The sequence below is a fragment of the Malaclemys terrapin genome, chromosome 22 (genome assembly GCF_027887155.1).
Source record: "Malaclemys terrapin pileata isolate rMalTer1 chromosome 22, rMalTer1.hap1, whole genome shotgun sequence".
NCBI classification, from domain to species: Eukaryota; Metazoa; Chordata; order Testudines; family Emydidae; genus Malaclemys; species Malaclemys terrapin.
The window spans coordinates 14,642,333-14,659,215 of NC_071526.1; the positions used below are offsets into that span (position 1 = coordinate 14,642,333).

The 16,883-nt window shown below is 42.0% G+C and overlaps 1 protein-coding gene across 2 annotated transcripts in view; it reads right to left on the reverse strand.

The window, feature by feature from the left end:
- The window catches only part of NFYC (nuclear transcription factor Y subunit gamma), a 60,779-nt gene that overhangs the window by 7,514 nt on the left and 36,382 nt on the right, over positions 1-16,883 (reverse strand). For both annotated transcript variants that reach the window (XM_054012015.1, XM_054012014.1), the window contains 4 exons: positions 14,693-14,806; positions 9,738-9,833; positions 3,665-3,838; positions 1,300-1,458 (listed from right to left, as the gene is read on the reverse strand). In XM_054012015.1, coding sequence (XP_053867990.1) covers positions 1,300-1,458; positions 3,665-3,838; positions 9,738-9,833; positions 14,693-14,806 — 543 coding nt within the window. The remainder of the gene's footprint in view (positions 1-1,299; positions 1,459-3,664; positions 3,839-9,737; positions 9,834-14,692; positions 14,807-16,883) is intronic.

Below are 16,883 nucleotides of genomic sequence, written 5' to 3' on the forward strand. Positions count from 1 at the left end.
AGGAATGAACTTGGGGTACGGTCTCAACAGTATCATGACCGATGGAAAGAAGTTAGGCAATCTGGCCATGAGAGCGTGGAACTCGCTGACTCTCTGATGAGCTGATGGCCACCAGAAAGACCGTCCCGATGGTCAGGTGGTGTACTGAGCACTCTGACAGTGGCTCAGAGAAGGAGGTTCCATCAGTTTTAGGAGGACGATGTTGAAATCCCATGTGGAAGTCAGGTCCTTAACTGGAGAGGAGAGAGAATGGAACTCCCTTTCTGTATGCTCATTGGGTCTAGCTACCACATGAGCTCTTACAGTTCTTGAGGGAGGACTGTGACTCTTCTGTTCTTGTGATGCCTGGATGGGGAGTATGCAGGCCTCAGCTGTAGCTTAGGACCAAAAGTGAAGCCTGGCAAGCAGTATCTTGTATGTACATACCCATATGTGGCCACAAGTACACCCCACTGTCACTGGGTTTGATTTTAGGTTGTTTTCCAGCAACTGAAAAAATCTGAATTTGTCCTCTGGCAGGTAGGCGCTGGACAATCAGGAGTTGATCACGGCTCTTATGGATTCTATCATTCATGATGATGTAAGGGATGACTTCTTATAGCTCACAAGGAGTCCCAGTTGACAGTACAGGGAAAAGGCTGTTACAGTCTCCTGTGGGGTTCTGCCTCTGATCAACCAATTGTACAAGTAGAGATAGATGTGAATTCCATGCTGCCTCAAAATGCACTACCACTACTTGCTAAGCATTACTCTCAATGCCATGGAGAAGGGCTGAACTCTCTATTGGTAAAGGTTGAGATCTCTGGGAGTATCAGGTACTTGATGGATAGCTATATGGAAGTATGCATTGTGATGGGGAAGCCTAATAATAATTAAAATAAATATTTTCTGCTTCTGTAGAGCCTTTCCTCCAGCAATCTCAAAGTGTTTCATAAAAATGCTTTATAAAATAAGGAAATATTATTACACCTATTTCACAGATGGCGAATGGACACAGAGATACTAAGTGACTTGTTTAAGGTTGCAGAATCAGACTCAAACAGAATTGAAATAACACGTTTTGCTGAAGTATAGGTAGTAAAAGACCTAAGGTTTAGGCAATAAGTGTTATATTAACAGTTTCCTAAGCATACCTAATTATTTTTTCTCCCAAGACAAAATTCAGGCAGTGGTAGGTAGGTAAGTAAGCAAGTAAATAAATAAATAAAAGTATGTGTGTATGTATGTGAAAGGGCTGATGTAACAGAGTTTGATACAAGACCATGAGAGTGTTACACATTCCCCCTGGTGGAGTCTTACCGGAATTTGCTGGATTTCTCCTGTGTTGGTGATTATCTGCTGCATGACTTGCATGGTCTGCCCAGTTCCACTCTGAGCCTGCTGCGTTTGTCCTTGTGGCTGTGCTTGGACGATCTGTACCTGCTGACCCTCACCAACCTGCATCGTCACTGGGGTGGTCTGAATTCCAACACAAAAAGGAGCACTGATTGACTTGTCTGAAAGTAAGTGGAATCTCAGAGATTTACAGCCAGTAACCGGAGGCTCTTTACAGACCTGCTTTCAAACTCGACCTACTTCAGCATTGTGACAACCTGATTCTAAGTCTACTGCCACCAAGAAATAGATAGAGTTAATTTTAGTTTTCAACAAAATCTGTATTGTTCAGTTTTAAACAAGATGAACTTCTGCAAATAAGGTTATGTGCATTTTTGCCAGCAGAGATCTATCTATCTTACGTACTTAACTGGCCCTACTACCATAGCATCTGAGCACCTCACAATCTAATGTCTTTATCCTCAGCCCCCATGAGGAAGGGAAATAATATTCTCCCCATTTTACAGATGGGGAACTGAAGCACAGAGAGGCTAAGTGATTTGCTCAAGGTCATGCAGGAAGTCTGCAACAGAACAGGGATTTGAAAAGAGGTCTCATGAGATCTAGGTTAATGCCCTACCTAGCCACTGGACAATCCCTCCTCTACGAAAGGGGCCCTTCCACAGAAGTGAACAAAAAAGAGCCACAAAGGCACCTATATACCACTAGAAACACAGCAATGTTAAATGTTTGCAAACGTAAGAACAAAACTGTCTGGAAAAGTAAGGTTCCTGAGGCAGGCCCCATGCTAGCTCTTAAAATGCCCGTACTATGCCGTATATACTATACTGATGGTACTTTTAAAATAACATTTTCCAGCCTCAATGTGAGAGAAACAAGGATAAGAAAAAAGCTAGTACAAACTGTAAGATTTATGTAGTTAACAGCATCCATATAAGCACAAAAATGCATTACAACTTCACTTCTGTCATACAGCTGCCATCGCTCACTTCAGAATAATGGTCCAATTTAGTCCCATGAATCAACAAGTCGTACATTTGCTTTTGAAAATACAGGGACGTCACTTCCCTAGTAGGTAGGCCTATGCAATTCAGTATTTCAGCACAAGGTACTTTAGTTGCAATCCATGTAGTTCCTTGTTCCTCTGAGCATTTTACAGACAGCAGGGGAGATGTCAAGGTGCTACACAATATGGAGTTCTGACATCAGAAGAGGTTACTAACATCCTAGTGTGTAGCATCAATGCTGTTTTCCCCAAAGGCTTTCAGACACATCAAAAATTTAATTTCCTCAAACATTTTGGATAAGGGAGAGGAGGATGCTACAAGGTTTATTGGGAGCTTTGGTTGAGCGGCGACTGGATAGACAAGGTAAACACAATCCTCCACCCTAGATTATACAACACCCAAGACTGTTCAGCTAATCAAATAAACTAAGTGGCTTATTTTAAGACCTCAGAGGCCTAGCCTCATACAAACAAAGCCCACGTATAAAGATCTAATGTCAAGTGCTTATAAGTCCACACAGCAGGTACTCCAGGCAATGTACAATCATTAGCCGTTGGAATAAAATCCTGCACTGACAAGTGGATGATTAAATGACCAAATAAGTCGCCCTCCATCTCTATACACGATGGAAAAAAATGCCACTATTTCAAATGAGATGGAAACCTTCTGTCAATAGTCCTCTTGGTCTCTTTCAAAACAGTTACATAACAACACTGAAATTAATTGAAACGGTTATATAGGTTGTAAAACCAATTTACTTAGTGCAGACAAAACCTTTCTAGCAAATCACCAGAAAGACATTAAGTTTTTCCCTCCTTCAGAGTGTTCATAGTAAGGTCAATACAGCAATTGCCCACTTGTTAAGTTTTCAAACAAGCATTTATGTGCTTTCTCCTGTTCTGCCCAATACTTGGGAGGAGCACCCTGTGCAAAGCTACCTCATTATCCTCCTTCAAAACTCTCCTGTTCTGTGAGGCCTACAAAAAACTTGGCAACAATCACACTGCTGGTGTGCTGAGACCACAGCCTGTCATGCTGACCATATTGTCTCGCTTTTTATTTGCATCCCCATCTATATCCACCTGTCGCCTTGTCTTATACTTTGCTTGTAGGCTCTTTGGAGCAGGGACCACCTTTCTGTTCTGTGTTTGTACAGCACCTAGCACAGCGGGGTCCTGGTCTTTGACTAGGGCTCCTAAGTGCTAAGGTAACACTAGTTACTATGGGTAACCTCCAGATGTGGCTTTTCATCCCCAGGGTCCAGCGAGGCCTTGGCTGGCTATGTAGAACTGTAAGCCCTCGGGCCGTGCCTGTTCACTGACCTGTCCTTGCTGAGGCTGGGCAATGATGATCTGTCCTGGCTGGATGGTGGTAGTGGATGTGGTGGTCTGTTGTCCTTGCTGTTGCCCCTGGACCTGTACTGCGGCAGGCTGTTGAGCAAGCGTGAAATAGTACTGGACAGGCTCGGCAGGAGTCACAGCCTGGCGCACCTCTTCCTAGAATACAGGAGGGGGAAAAAAGACTAAGCATCTTGGCTGAAATCCACTTCCCTAAACAATGCTCAGTACAATGGATTCTTTAATGCTAGGTTCTAAACCGTTTAAGCCAAAAGGAAAGTAAATTCAAACTGCCCTGTAAGGACAAATCAGATAGAAAATAATGGGTTTCCACAGACTTTTACTGAGCTACACAAATCAAAGCATTTCAAATTTCTAAGGTACGACGTGATCACCCATTTCATTATGAAAAGCAAATGAGCAAACAATTATCATAATTAAAACCCTTGCAATTACAGTGCTTGGCAGTAAATTCCAGCAAGGCCTGTTATCTTAGCACAGTGCTAACTGGAAGTGCCCCACAAAGAGACATACAAAAGCACTGCATGCCACTGAAGCCTGCTCCTTACCCTACGTGCTGAACACAAACCTCAATCTACCTCTTGCAGTGACACCACTGGGAGTTTTAAAAAGACAATCTGATTTTATAACCAAACCATTCCAGAATTAAGCTATGTCTACACTGCATTTTCATCTGTAAAACTTTTGTCAGTCAGGGGCGTGAAAAAAATCACCCCTCTGACCGACAAGTTTTCCCGACGAAAAGCGCCAGTGTGGACACTCTCATTGGGGGTGTTGAGAGCTCTCTCTTGCCGACAAAGAGAGGCGACTCTGCGAACCTTACAGGGGCACGGCCGTAGCAGCAGAGCTGTGCCCCTGTAAGCTGCGCAGTGTAGACATAGCCTTAGAACGGTAGGACAAGTGATGTGGTTTTGCACAGTCTGCTTCTGCTGACAATTGAGATATCTCAGCTTTTGTCAAAGAACTGAAGATCCTGCTCTGGCCTTTTTGTTTCAAGTAAAGGAAATGTTGTACCTTTTCCCTGTTCTAGTTTATCTAAACATGGCCTTGGGAATATAGAAACAATGCTGATTAATGGAATTTCAGGAACAGAAGTAGGAATACTGGATATTATACAAGCCAGAAATGAGCTAACCCTTAAAAAAAAAAAACCCACACATTTTAGCTCTTCGGAAATAAAGATTGCTCCTACACTTAGAATTAAATGTGGTTCCCCAGATGTTCAGTCCATGGCAGAAGGAGTAAACAACCCTCTCCCAGCTACCTTGAGTCCACAGCTGAGAGTGTAGGATGTTTACACATGCTACAGCATGGCAGATTCCACATTACTAAAGCCTGTTGGACTCCCTGATATTAAATAAGGGCTGTCCATAGATCAGTATCAATTACACCTATTTGAGATGCCAATTATAAAACAAAACAAAAACACCCAAGTGAAACAAGATCAAAGTGTATGTAGTCTGAACGGCTGAGGGCTTAATAATGGCATACAGAGTCTTTCATCTCTAAATTGCCTGGTCACAGTGATAATGACTGAAAGTTGTTACTATTGGATGGATTCTTAGAGACCTATGTAAAATGAGCCCAGTTCCTAATAAACATCACAGGGCTACAACTGACACTAAGTGGCACCTTTTTTTGGTCAGTTTCAAGCAGGAGGAAAGGTTGAACAGACCATGGAAAATAAACTGTCTTCTTCCATCACTGAAGTAGATTTCCTTCAGGTCAAAGCTGAGATACAGATTGGCAAAGAATGACATGGAGGAAGCATGCAATATTACTGACTCTAGTACTCTTACTGTGGATAGAGACAGAATCAGAGAGACAAGGATGTGCGTGTGAGGTAGTATCTTTTATTGGACCAACTTCTGCTGGTGAGAGACATGAGATAAAGACAGAATTGTCAATCCTGCACTAAATAATATATATTTGATTGAACTCTATAAAATGCAAGTGTAATGTATTATCAAGCCCTTTCCTTAAATACACACACTCTTTTCCCAACCAAAACTAAAACATTACACAGCCCGTTGTAGCTAGGAAAGAAAGATCTGCTGAGCTTGAATCTTGGTGTGAACAGTAATGTCAGCATCACCCAATGGTAATGCAGACAAAACACCCCACTGATTTAGTTTTACAGTTCCTCTTTCATGAGTGAATTCACTGGAGTATTTTAACTTGGCTTCCTCAAGCTCTTTGTGAGCAGTGTGAGGATCTTTGCTCTAAAGTTAGAACATATTCCATTTTGTTGTTGAAATCAAGTCTGTCCTGATCCAGTCATGAAAAATCCATGCACGGGGGAGGACAGCTGTAGCAGTTTCTTTACAGCAAGCTACATAGATCTCCTATTCCAAGGATTGCAACGCTCAAATTCCTAACTGAGCTCTTGAACAACATTTAAATCAACTCTGCACCTCAATAAAGCATGCATTCTAGGTTAATGTTTTATAGTGCTCCAGGCAGAAACTGGTTTAAATCTGAACTTGTTTAAACCAGGTTATGTCTTGCTTAAACCAGGCTGTCTCTTTGGCTATGTCCACACTTAAGGCAGCATTGTAGAGTACAGGCACTACGCACATGGCTACATGCTGCAGCGAAAGGCTCTAGTGGGGTAGCATTGTGGAGACAGGCTCTGGCAATGGGGAGCTGCTGAAGCCTTTCCCCACTGCCAGAGCCCGGCACTGTGTCAGGGAAAGTCTCCAGTATCAGGACGCTACACTGCTAACAATATACACCCTGGGCGTATATACCCTGGGGATTCAGGTGTGTAGGGCACTCTACTCGCCTAAACCTTGCCTCGCTGTCTACACTGCTAAATCTATCCAAGCTAGCTGGGCATGCAGTGTTTGTACTCGACACACTACCACAAATGTAGTCATACTTTTTCTTTTAAATCCGTAACTTCAGGTACCACAGCAACACAACAGTGACAGTTTCTCCTCCAACTCTCTGATGTCATGAACAATAACTTGTCAGATAGTCTTAGCTGTGGCAGAGATAAACTACCAGTTTTAGCCTTAGCAATAAATAAATAAATGCAAGCCCTTCAGCCTACAGGCAGCTACTCTTCAAAGTTGTTGAACTTGATGTGTTTTTCTCCACTGAAAATTCCTTCCCTACTTTGTCAATGATATCATCCACCAAAGCTCTCCCGCCCCTGAATGTGTATTGCTAGTCATCCAGCAGTGTTCACAGAGGCAGGGAATATACAGGTGTTCGGCTTTGAGAAATTGCCACCTATTTCAAAACAAATATTGATGTAGTTTCAGTTATTTATTCTGTGCAACCCGGATGGGAAAGCTTTGGCAATACTGATTGCAAAGAAGAATTACCATGGATTATACAGTAACGATGTTATTGGCATTTGGTGAGATGATGTACTATTGAAGTGACTTCATATTTTGGATTTAGGCAGATTACAAATATGACTTCTGCAGAGGCTTCTTTTTCACGGTGAAGTGAAAGGTCAAATGAGTGAACAATGCTGTGTACATATTTTGGGTGTTTTCACTATGTTATCTGGATAGGGCCATAAAGGCACCACTGTGTAGAATCACAGAGTAGGGGAATTGAACATGAACTCTTAGGAATCTTGACTGGCTTGTGTTATCTCAGGCTGTTACTCACTGCTTTTAGTTTCAACATGTTTATGCTGAACCAATTTTCCTGATTTTGCCAGGTTTCCTGAGAAGCAGGCCCCCCATCCTCCAAACTGGCATGCACAGATTTTCTTAGGGTGCATCTTTGAAAACCTGTTCTTTACATACCACAGTAGCAAACAAATTCGCTTCAGAGGAATCATTACTTTGCTATATTGTATAAGGATGAGCAGGCAGCTCTGTGGGAAGGGACTGAAGGAACCTGTGCAACGTTCTCATATGGGACATTCACCATGTGAGCAAATATATACAGAACATGGTCCCATCAAATATGTACAGAAATCATGGGAGGTTGCTGAATTTTTTCCTATAGCAGAATGTTCTAGGTCTTTCCTGAGTGAATTCTTTCTAATAAGTGATGTTTTGCTACCACTCTCAAATACTAGTATATATAATGGGATGAAGTTAGCAGCAGACCTTTTTCTGTTCACAAGAAAACCATGCTTTTCCAAGAAATGACAGGGAACGTGGTTGGGCCCAGCTGACAGGAGGTCATCAAGAAAAGGGTAAATATGCAAGCCCAAAGGTTAAGGCTCTATGTTGAATGTGCTGCTCTTTGTATCCAAAGTGAAGGAATTTTCTGTCTATTACTCGCATTGGCATGTGAAGGTAAGCCTCCTTGGAATCAATGGATGACGGAAAATCTCCTAGTGATACATCCGCTGGGATCTACGTCAAAGAAAGCAGGCTGTTTTATAGCACTTTGGGGAAGTGTGAGAATAAGCTGGAGCAGAGAATTATAAGGGTTATCATGGACTTGCCACAAAGCTTTAGGCAATCTCAAACCTTCAGAAGTTGCAGTTCCAGATAAGTAAATCATTTGCTCCAGCACCTACAAAACATTGGACCTAATTATCCAGAAAGAAAGGAGTGACAAACTCCTCACAATTTGAAAGGAAGTCAAGCAATGATTCCAGGAGCTACTGAACAAGGTACTGAATGAAGCATCATCTGTAAATCTAAGAATTACCTAGAAAGCTTTATGGCACTGAGTGTTAATCTAGCTGTTTAGTCTACAGGCAGTTTATAGAGAAGGGAGGTTCAGTAGTCTGACCGCTGGACCTAGATGAACAGCTACATAGATCTACAGCTTGATACAACTGTGGAGAAAAAAAAGCCTTTTAGACAAAAGGTGATAAACTGGTCTAGCAGAACGTTGGATTTCTGAAGCAGCAAAATTGGGCTTGAGCAGAGAAACCAGTGCTTCTTAAATACAAACCTGTTACGTTTCAAAGCAGGCCTGGTGCTCGGGATGACTGTGGCAGCCTGCCGCTGTAAACATCCGACTGAAAGCTCCCTTCTAGCACCTTACAGCTTCCAGTCAAGGATGTTTACAGTAGCAACGACTGCCCAGAAAAATGCAGAATGTGGTACTTCTACGGGAAGCAACATGTTTCCTTCTTCTCCAACAGCCTGGAAGTGTTAGCTCAACAGGTTTCTAGATGTTTAAGCATTCTTAATGTTAGCAACTTTTATTATTTGTAACCTCTATTAGCAGCCTTGTCAACCAGCAATTACGTAGATCAGTCTCATACCAGTTTTCACTTTTAAATCAGTTACCAGTAGGTGCACAAGTTTTGTTTTCATCACATTACCTGCTCAAGTGACAACTGGACACTTGAAAGTGATAGAATGAGGAAATGCAAAAATGAAAAAAAGGAGCTTCAATCTTTTTAATAACACCCCGCTCTTATATAGGGGTTTCATCAGTAAATCTCAAAGATAAAAAAAAAAAAAAAAAAAATACCAGGAAACATCATTACCCCACTTTACAGTTGGGAAACTGAGGTAAATGGCTTGTTAAGATCATCCAGCAGGCTAGCAGCAGAGCAAGTGCTTTACCCACTAGGTTGTGCTGCCTCCCCATGGACATTTCTTTGTAATAATTTCGATACAGGCCGTCATTTGGTCCCTCTAAAGTAAAGCCAATTACAAACTTTTAAGGAGAAACGTTTACAAAAAGACAACACGTTTGTGGACTTCAGTGGCTGAAGGAATGTGGATCTTGAGCTCAGATTTCAATCAACGGGAGGAAATATCCGGTGTAACCACACACAGACACAACTGTGCCTACTGAGAGGATAACCAACGTTCCATTTTATACAATCCCTACTGGAGTGTTCAGTACACGTTAGATTTCAGATTTCTAAAATGTACTCAATTACATCTCTGAGGCACTGGCAACAGCAATGTTCACATACAGAAAAAACTAAATGTCTAAGAAATTGAAACAAATATTGAACACAAACATACAATAAACTGTACTTGCCTTATGTTTGAACCTCACTTTATATTACTATTTAATATCAGAAGTATGTAAATAGTGGAAAAATCGAACTTATATGTAAAGAATAGTAGTAGCTGTTTTCCCAACTCACCTGACGTTTTGGAGGTTTAAGTTCATCCCTTGGAACAATATCGATGAGAAAGTCAAATTGATCAAACTTTGTAATTGCCATGGCAATATCATTCCTCTGTAACAATTCAAAAACAATGGAAATAATCCGTCAGTTTTAAAACTATCTATTTGGTTGCAGAGTAAAATAAAAGTTGGGAATGCCCATCATATGGAACTGAATTCTCATCCTTGAAGCCCCAAATGGTCCCATTCACATAACTAGTACTATTATTTCAGAAACAGCAGAGGGCAGGCAAGCAGAATGAGAGAATCATGCAAACCGTGAACCACCACAAGCAATAAGATGATCTGTAATGGCAAAATTATCCCCTCACATCTCAGAGAGGAGCTCTCCTATCGACCTAGGTAATCCTCCCCCCAAAAGGCAGTAGCTAGGTCAACTGAAGAATTTTTCCGGGGCTTAGGTCTGCTTCACTACATCACTCCATGGCGTGGATTTTTCACAACCCAAGTGACACAGGTTTTCTTAGAGTACACCAGACCTCACTGGGTTAATTTTTTAGGGGAAGAACCATTGATAAACATTTTTGAACATTTTAAAATCAAGAGTAAATCAAGACTGGATGTTTTCCTAAAAGATCCACCAAAATAATTCCTAGAGTGTAAGTTCTATGGTTTATAACAGTGGTTCTCAAACTTTAGCAACCCGAGGACCCCTATTTTGATTTAAATTTTTCCGCAGACCCCCCAAGCCTACTGACGTTTATTTACATTTGAAGAAAAAAAATTCCATCCCCCACTCCACCCCTTCCCCAAGTCCCCACCCCACCTCTTCCTGCCCCATCACCCAAGCGCATCCTGTCTCCGCTCCTCCTCCACCCTCCCAGCGCCTCCTGCATGCCGCAGAACAGTGTGCAGGAGGCACTGGGAGGGAGGGGGAGGAGTTGATCAGCAGAGCCGGCGGCCCCGGATATGACTCGCAGACCCCCTGGAGTACCCTCGCAGACCCCAGTTTGAGAAACGCTGGTCTATGTTATGTAGGAGGTCAGTTGAGAGGATCACAATGATTCCCTTCTGGCCTTACAATCTATAATACCATAAATAATTGTGTCTTGGAACAGTTGGTTCTAAAGCACATAAGGGGGAAAGGAGTTCAGTAGAGCTGGCTTATTTTAAAGAATCTTTATTGAAGTTGCAGGAACAAACCATCCTGATGTGTAGAAAGAATAATAAATATGGCAGGCGACCAGCTTGGCTTAACAATGAAATCCTTGCTGATCTTAAACACAAAAAAACAGCTTACAAGAACTGGAAGACTGGACAAATGACCAGGGAGGAGTATAAAAATATTGGCATGCAGGAGTGAAATCAGGAAGGCCAAATCACACTTGGAGTTACTCTTAACATCCCTTGTTAGCTGCAACAAGAAGGGTTTCTACAGATATGTTATCAACAAGAAGGTGGTCAGAGAAAGTGTGGGCCCCTTACTGAATGGGGGAGGCAACCTAGTGACAGAGGATGTGGAAAAAGCTAATGTACTCAATGCTTTTTTTTGCCTCTGTCTTCACAAACAAGATCAGGTCCCAGACTACTGCACTGGGCAGCACAGTATGGGGAGGAGGTGACCAGCCCTCTGTGGAGAAAGAAGTGGTTCAGGACTATTTAGAAAAGCTGGACGAGCACAAGTCCATGGGGCCGGATGCACTGCATCTAAGGGTGCTAAAGGAGTTGGCGGATGTGATTGCAGAGCCATTGGCCATTATCTTTGAAAACTCCTGGCGATTGGGGGAGGTCCCGAATGACTGGAAAAAGACTAACGTAGTGCTCATCTTTAAAAAACGAAAGGAGGAGGATCCGGGGAACTACAGGCCAGTCAGCCTCACCTCAGTCCCTGAAAAAATCATGGAGCAGGTCCTCAAGGAATCAATTCTGAAGCACTTAGAGGAGAGGAAAGTGATCAGGAACAGTCAGCATGGATTCACCAAGGGCAAGTCATGCCTGACTAACCTAATTGCCTTTTTTGATGAGATAACTGGCTCCGTGGATGAGGGAAAAGCAGTGGACGTGTTATTCCTTGACTTTAGCAAAGCTTTTGATACGGTCTCCCACAGTATTCTTGCCAGCAAGTTAAAGAAGTATGGGCTGGATGAATGGACTATAAGGTGGATAGAAAGCTGGCTAGATTGTTGGGCTCAACGGGTAGTGATCATTGGCTCCATGTCTAGTTGGCAGCCGGTATCCAGCGGAGTGCCCCAAGGGCCGGTCCTGGGGCCGGTTTTGTTCAATATCTTCATTAATGATCTGGAGGATGACGTGGACTGCACCCTCAGCAAGTTTGCAGATAACACTAAACTGGGAGGAGTGGTAGATATGCTGAAGGATAGAGATAGGATACAGAGGGACTTAGACAAATTAGAGGATTGGTCCAAAAGAAATCTGATGAGGTTCAACAAGGACGAGTGCAGAGTCCTGCATTTAGGATGGAAGAATCCCATGCACTGCTACAGACTAGCGACCGAGTGGCTAGGCAGCAGTTCCACAGAAAAAGACCTAGGGATTACAGTGGACGAGAAGCTGGATACGAGTCAACAGTGTGCCCTTGTTGCCAAGAAGGCCAACAACATTTTGGGCTGTATAAGTAGAAGCATTGCCAGCAGATCAAGGGACGTGATCATTCCCCTCTATTCGGCATTCGTGAGGCCTCATCTGGAATACTGTGTCCAGTTTTGGGCCCCACGCAACAAGAAGGATGTGGAAATACTGGAGTCCAGCGGAGAGGCAACAAAAATTATTAGGGGGCTGGAGCACATGCCTTATGAGGAGAGGCTGAGGGAACTGGGATTGTTTAGTCTGCAGAAGAGAAGAATGGGGGCGGGATTTGATAGCTCCTGAAAGGGGGTTCCAAAGAGGATGGATCTAGACTGTTCTCAGTGGTACCAGATGACAGAACAAGGAGTAATGGTCTCAAATTGCAGTGGGGGAGGTTTAAGTTGGATATTAGGAAAAACTTTTTCACTAGGAGGGTGGTGAAGCACTGGAATGGGTTACCTAGGGAGGTGGTGGAATCTCCTTCTTTAGAGGTTTTTAAGGTCAGGCTTGACAAAGCCCTGGCTGGGATGATTTAGTTGGGGATTGGTCCTGCTTTGAGCAGTGGGTTGGACTAGATGACCTCCTGAGGTCCCGTCCAACTCTGATATTCTATGATAAGAGAAGAGGCTGTTCTTGATTTAGTCACAGTTACACAGGAACTGGCTCAGGAAGTAAGTGCTTGGAGCCACCAATTCACAGTGAACTTAACATAATACGTTCAATATCCTCTCAAAAGGATAATTACAAGAGGTAGTGCTATGACACTGAACTTCAACAAGGGGACTTTTCTTTAGAATAGTCAGAAACAACCTGAAGGAAAAGTGACAATATTACAGTGTACCACCAGAGAGACTGTTTAAGAACATTTTAGGGTCGCAAAGTGAGCATAACCAAGCAGTTGGGGGGAGGGAGGGAAGGAGTTAACTCTGAGTTCTTAGGACCTGTCTGGTTTTAAGATTAAGTTAGATAAGTTTATGGAGGGAATGGTTTAATGGTAAAACATATTAGCCAAGGAATACCAAGCAATGGTAGGTAAATAGTATAATGGCTAACAGGGGTCAGGCTGGAGACTCTTGCCTACATGCTCGGGGTCTTACTGATCGCCATATTTGGGGTCGGGAAGGAATTTTCCTCCAGGGTAGATTGGCTGAGCCTCTGGAGGTTTTTCACCTTCCTCCGCAGCATGGGGCAGGGATCACTAGCAGGAGGGTCTCTGCCAATTGAAGTCACTAAAACACAAGATTGGGGACTTCAACAGCAGAGTCAAGGGAAGGGGTAGGGACGGTTTTGTGGCCTGCGGCATGCAGGGGGTCAGACCAGATGATCATAATGGTCCCTTCTGACCTTAAAGTTTATGAGTCTATGAGTCTATGAGCATATTTGAGAAAAATAGTATCCCAAGTGATGTTAAGAGATCAAAGTTATGATGTAAGATGGCAAGAGGACTAAGAGGAAGCGTGAAGAGCAAAGAGTTAAAAGATACAGGTGGACTACAAAGTATATTAGAAGAAGGAAAGCCCACAGGAGAGTCAGTGAGCCTACCAAGATGAGAGGGTGGCATTGGAGACCAGGGATACTAAAATCCCTCCCCAAACTACTTATGGACTCGGAGGGTGATGCAGATATACATACCATGGAGTTACTCTCTTCAGACAGTGTCAGATAGAGGTTTTTCAAAACAAAGGCAAAACAAAAAAAAGGAACTAAAAAAGAGTGAAATTGTGTAAGTCGCCATTACTGGACAGCATTTGTCCAAGTTCTGAAGATACTAAACGACAAAGCAGCTGATAAACAAGGTAATTTGTCATTAAAAACTACTTCTACAATAGATGACCATATGAGGACCAAAGTCGTAAGACAGCTTTAAAAATCCTGGGTCTGGTTCCAGGAATCACAGAAAAAGGAAGAGTCTTATTTGGTATTAGGAGAAATTCACTGAAGCTAGTATACGTGAGCACAACAGGATTGAGATATTTGCCCTTTCTGATGTTACCTAGGATTAAAATTAGAAGGGCTATCAATCCTCACACTTCAACTTATCTGAGGCATTTGAGGGCATGTATCACCTTGGCATCTAAGTGCCAACAGTAGCCATGAAGAAAGTAAGGGAAAAAAAGCATTTTCATCTCTGTTCCACAGGTATAGTATATTTTAAAGGGGCACTGTTACAGCTGCAGGGGATTGCACCTGTATCCCCTCCTCTGTGGTACACCCCAGGATTCCTAGTCAGGTATCCGGTCTCTAGCCATCACCGGTCTCTGGTCAGGGACCCCTGTCTCACTCCCTTCTGACAGGGAGCTGCATAAGGTTCATATTTAGAAAGTAAAAGGGGTCAGAAAACACGGACATGGCAGTTCAAGGTTTCATGAAATAGCTCTCCATTACCTGCAGAGTCCTCCGCTTGTTATCTTCAGTGTGTATCCATGCCCGTAGCGTCAATTCTGTTATGAATATTTGAGCAGCCTTGGCAAACAGCACAGGGGCTTCAGCACTAATCATCTGTAATGAAAATGTGCATTTCATTCACTCATCAATCAATGTACCACACTTGATTCCATCATAGAAGCTTGGTATCATATTAACAGATAAATAATCCAGGGATGAATAAGATGGTAGTTTGGGAGATTAGGGGATTTCCACATTACATCTGAAGGCCATCTCGCTGCAAGATGTGGAAGTACAAAGGGCTACCAGTTTTCAATCAAGCACAGTACAGGAATATTGGTCAGTTACAATTTTCCTGATAAGTTTATTTATTGAAATATGAAGGTTATCAGATTTTAATTTTGCATAGCTCACTGGCTTACCCTATGCTAACACAAAGTTTTGGTCAGTCTTACTCTTTAACAACAGAAGTGAAACTCCACTAACAATTCACATGATAGACAGGCCTTCCATTCACAGGTTAATAGTTTCTTCTTTCACTCTGATGGAGGATAATCTATCCCAGCAGCTCTCACTACTTTTCAAGCTAACTTATCGTAGATGATATAATATGTATTGTGGAAGTTTAGGTTACAATTAACATTTTAGGGACAAGTTTTCAGCACCTGTTTCAACTTTATGCTCACAAAACCCCCAACTTGCAGGAGCATATGGCATCAGTATGTGTGAAACTGGGTGGTCAGTAATCTACTAAGCTTGCACATGAATCATTTTTATATGTGCAAATTTTGATTGTGCAACGAGGGCACAAATTTAGAGGCCAGGTTGAGGCCTCATTTAAAAATCTAGTCCTTACAGTCAGAAGCTATCAATAGTTATTTACAAAGTGACTTACATACTAGGGTAAAGAATACAGGTAGAGTAAAAACGGATTGTAAAGATTTAAAATAAACAAATAAATAAATGAATGAATAAATCACAAGTCTCACCAAATTTTGTTTTCTTAACAGAATCTGGCTCTAATTCTCTATTAGAACTGTTTCACTTTAGCTACCTTTGTAATAGGCTTATTTCCCTGGATAATCTCCTTCCTGTTAAAAAATGGCCACCCGGAAACAATATTATTTACTTTCCATCTCCCTTTTCCTGTCACTACAGGGAATTTGGCATTAAATTTAGTTAAGGCACTGAACTGAGACTCAAGAGGCTTGGATTCAATCTGGTTCAAAAAGTTTAAAAAATGTCTACGTTAACAAACGGAGCCAAAGAACACACCTTTTTCACTGAGCTTATTTAAATGTTAAAGTCTCCCAACCTCCGGGTGGTATTCACAAAAAAAAAAGGATGGAAGTCATTGGCTCCATGAACTCTCTTGGAAATTGGCATCCCATAAAATCTTCTAATTTAAGGCAAAAAGATCATTGGATAAGTAACAAAAAAAAAGAAAAAAAAAATATCCCTGATATTTACAGTAGGTTTTTTTCTTTTTCCTTTTATATGAGTAGATGTGCCAGATTTCCCCTTAGACCTATGCATGCCCTTATCCCCATATGGATGACGACTGTAGAACTTGCCTCCATCACATGCCAAATACATACTGATTTCTTAGTTTGCTTGTTTCAAGGGTTCAGATCTAAAATTTATGAAATCAAAGGCCACACTTTTGTGATAAAATGTAAAATATGATGTTTTGTACTAATATTTAAAATACCTTTGTAGGGCGGTTGTTTTTTTTAAATGTCACTATGTTTATATTAAATGATGTTGTAGTTCTGTGAACACAAAAGCCACAGAAATAAGGAGGAGATATGAAAACAGAGACAGAAGCTAGTCATTACTAGAACTGGGAAAAGACAAAGTCATCTGGAAATGCTTTATTCAAGACATGTCAGGAAATTTGTTTTTAATGCAAAATGTACAACTTATGGGCCCTGCTATACAAGCTAGTTAAGTAAGGAAAACAGTTGTCCAACAATGTATCTGAAAAATACTGTGAAATCTATCAAGCTGCTAACAGCTGCAGCCGCCACAATGGTGCAGTCAACTAATCTCCGTAAGGCATCCTGAGCACCTCTTCTCTATAGGTCAATAAATAATCTCCAGACTTTAATGTGTTGGGAGGAAGGATGATACTGTGGGTAAGGAACTGATTTGGGACTCAAGAGTCCGATTCAACTCCTGGCTTTCCTAC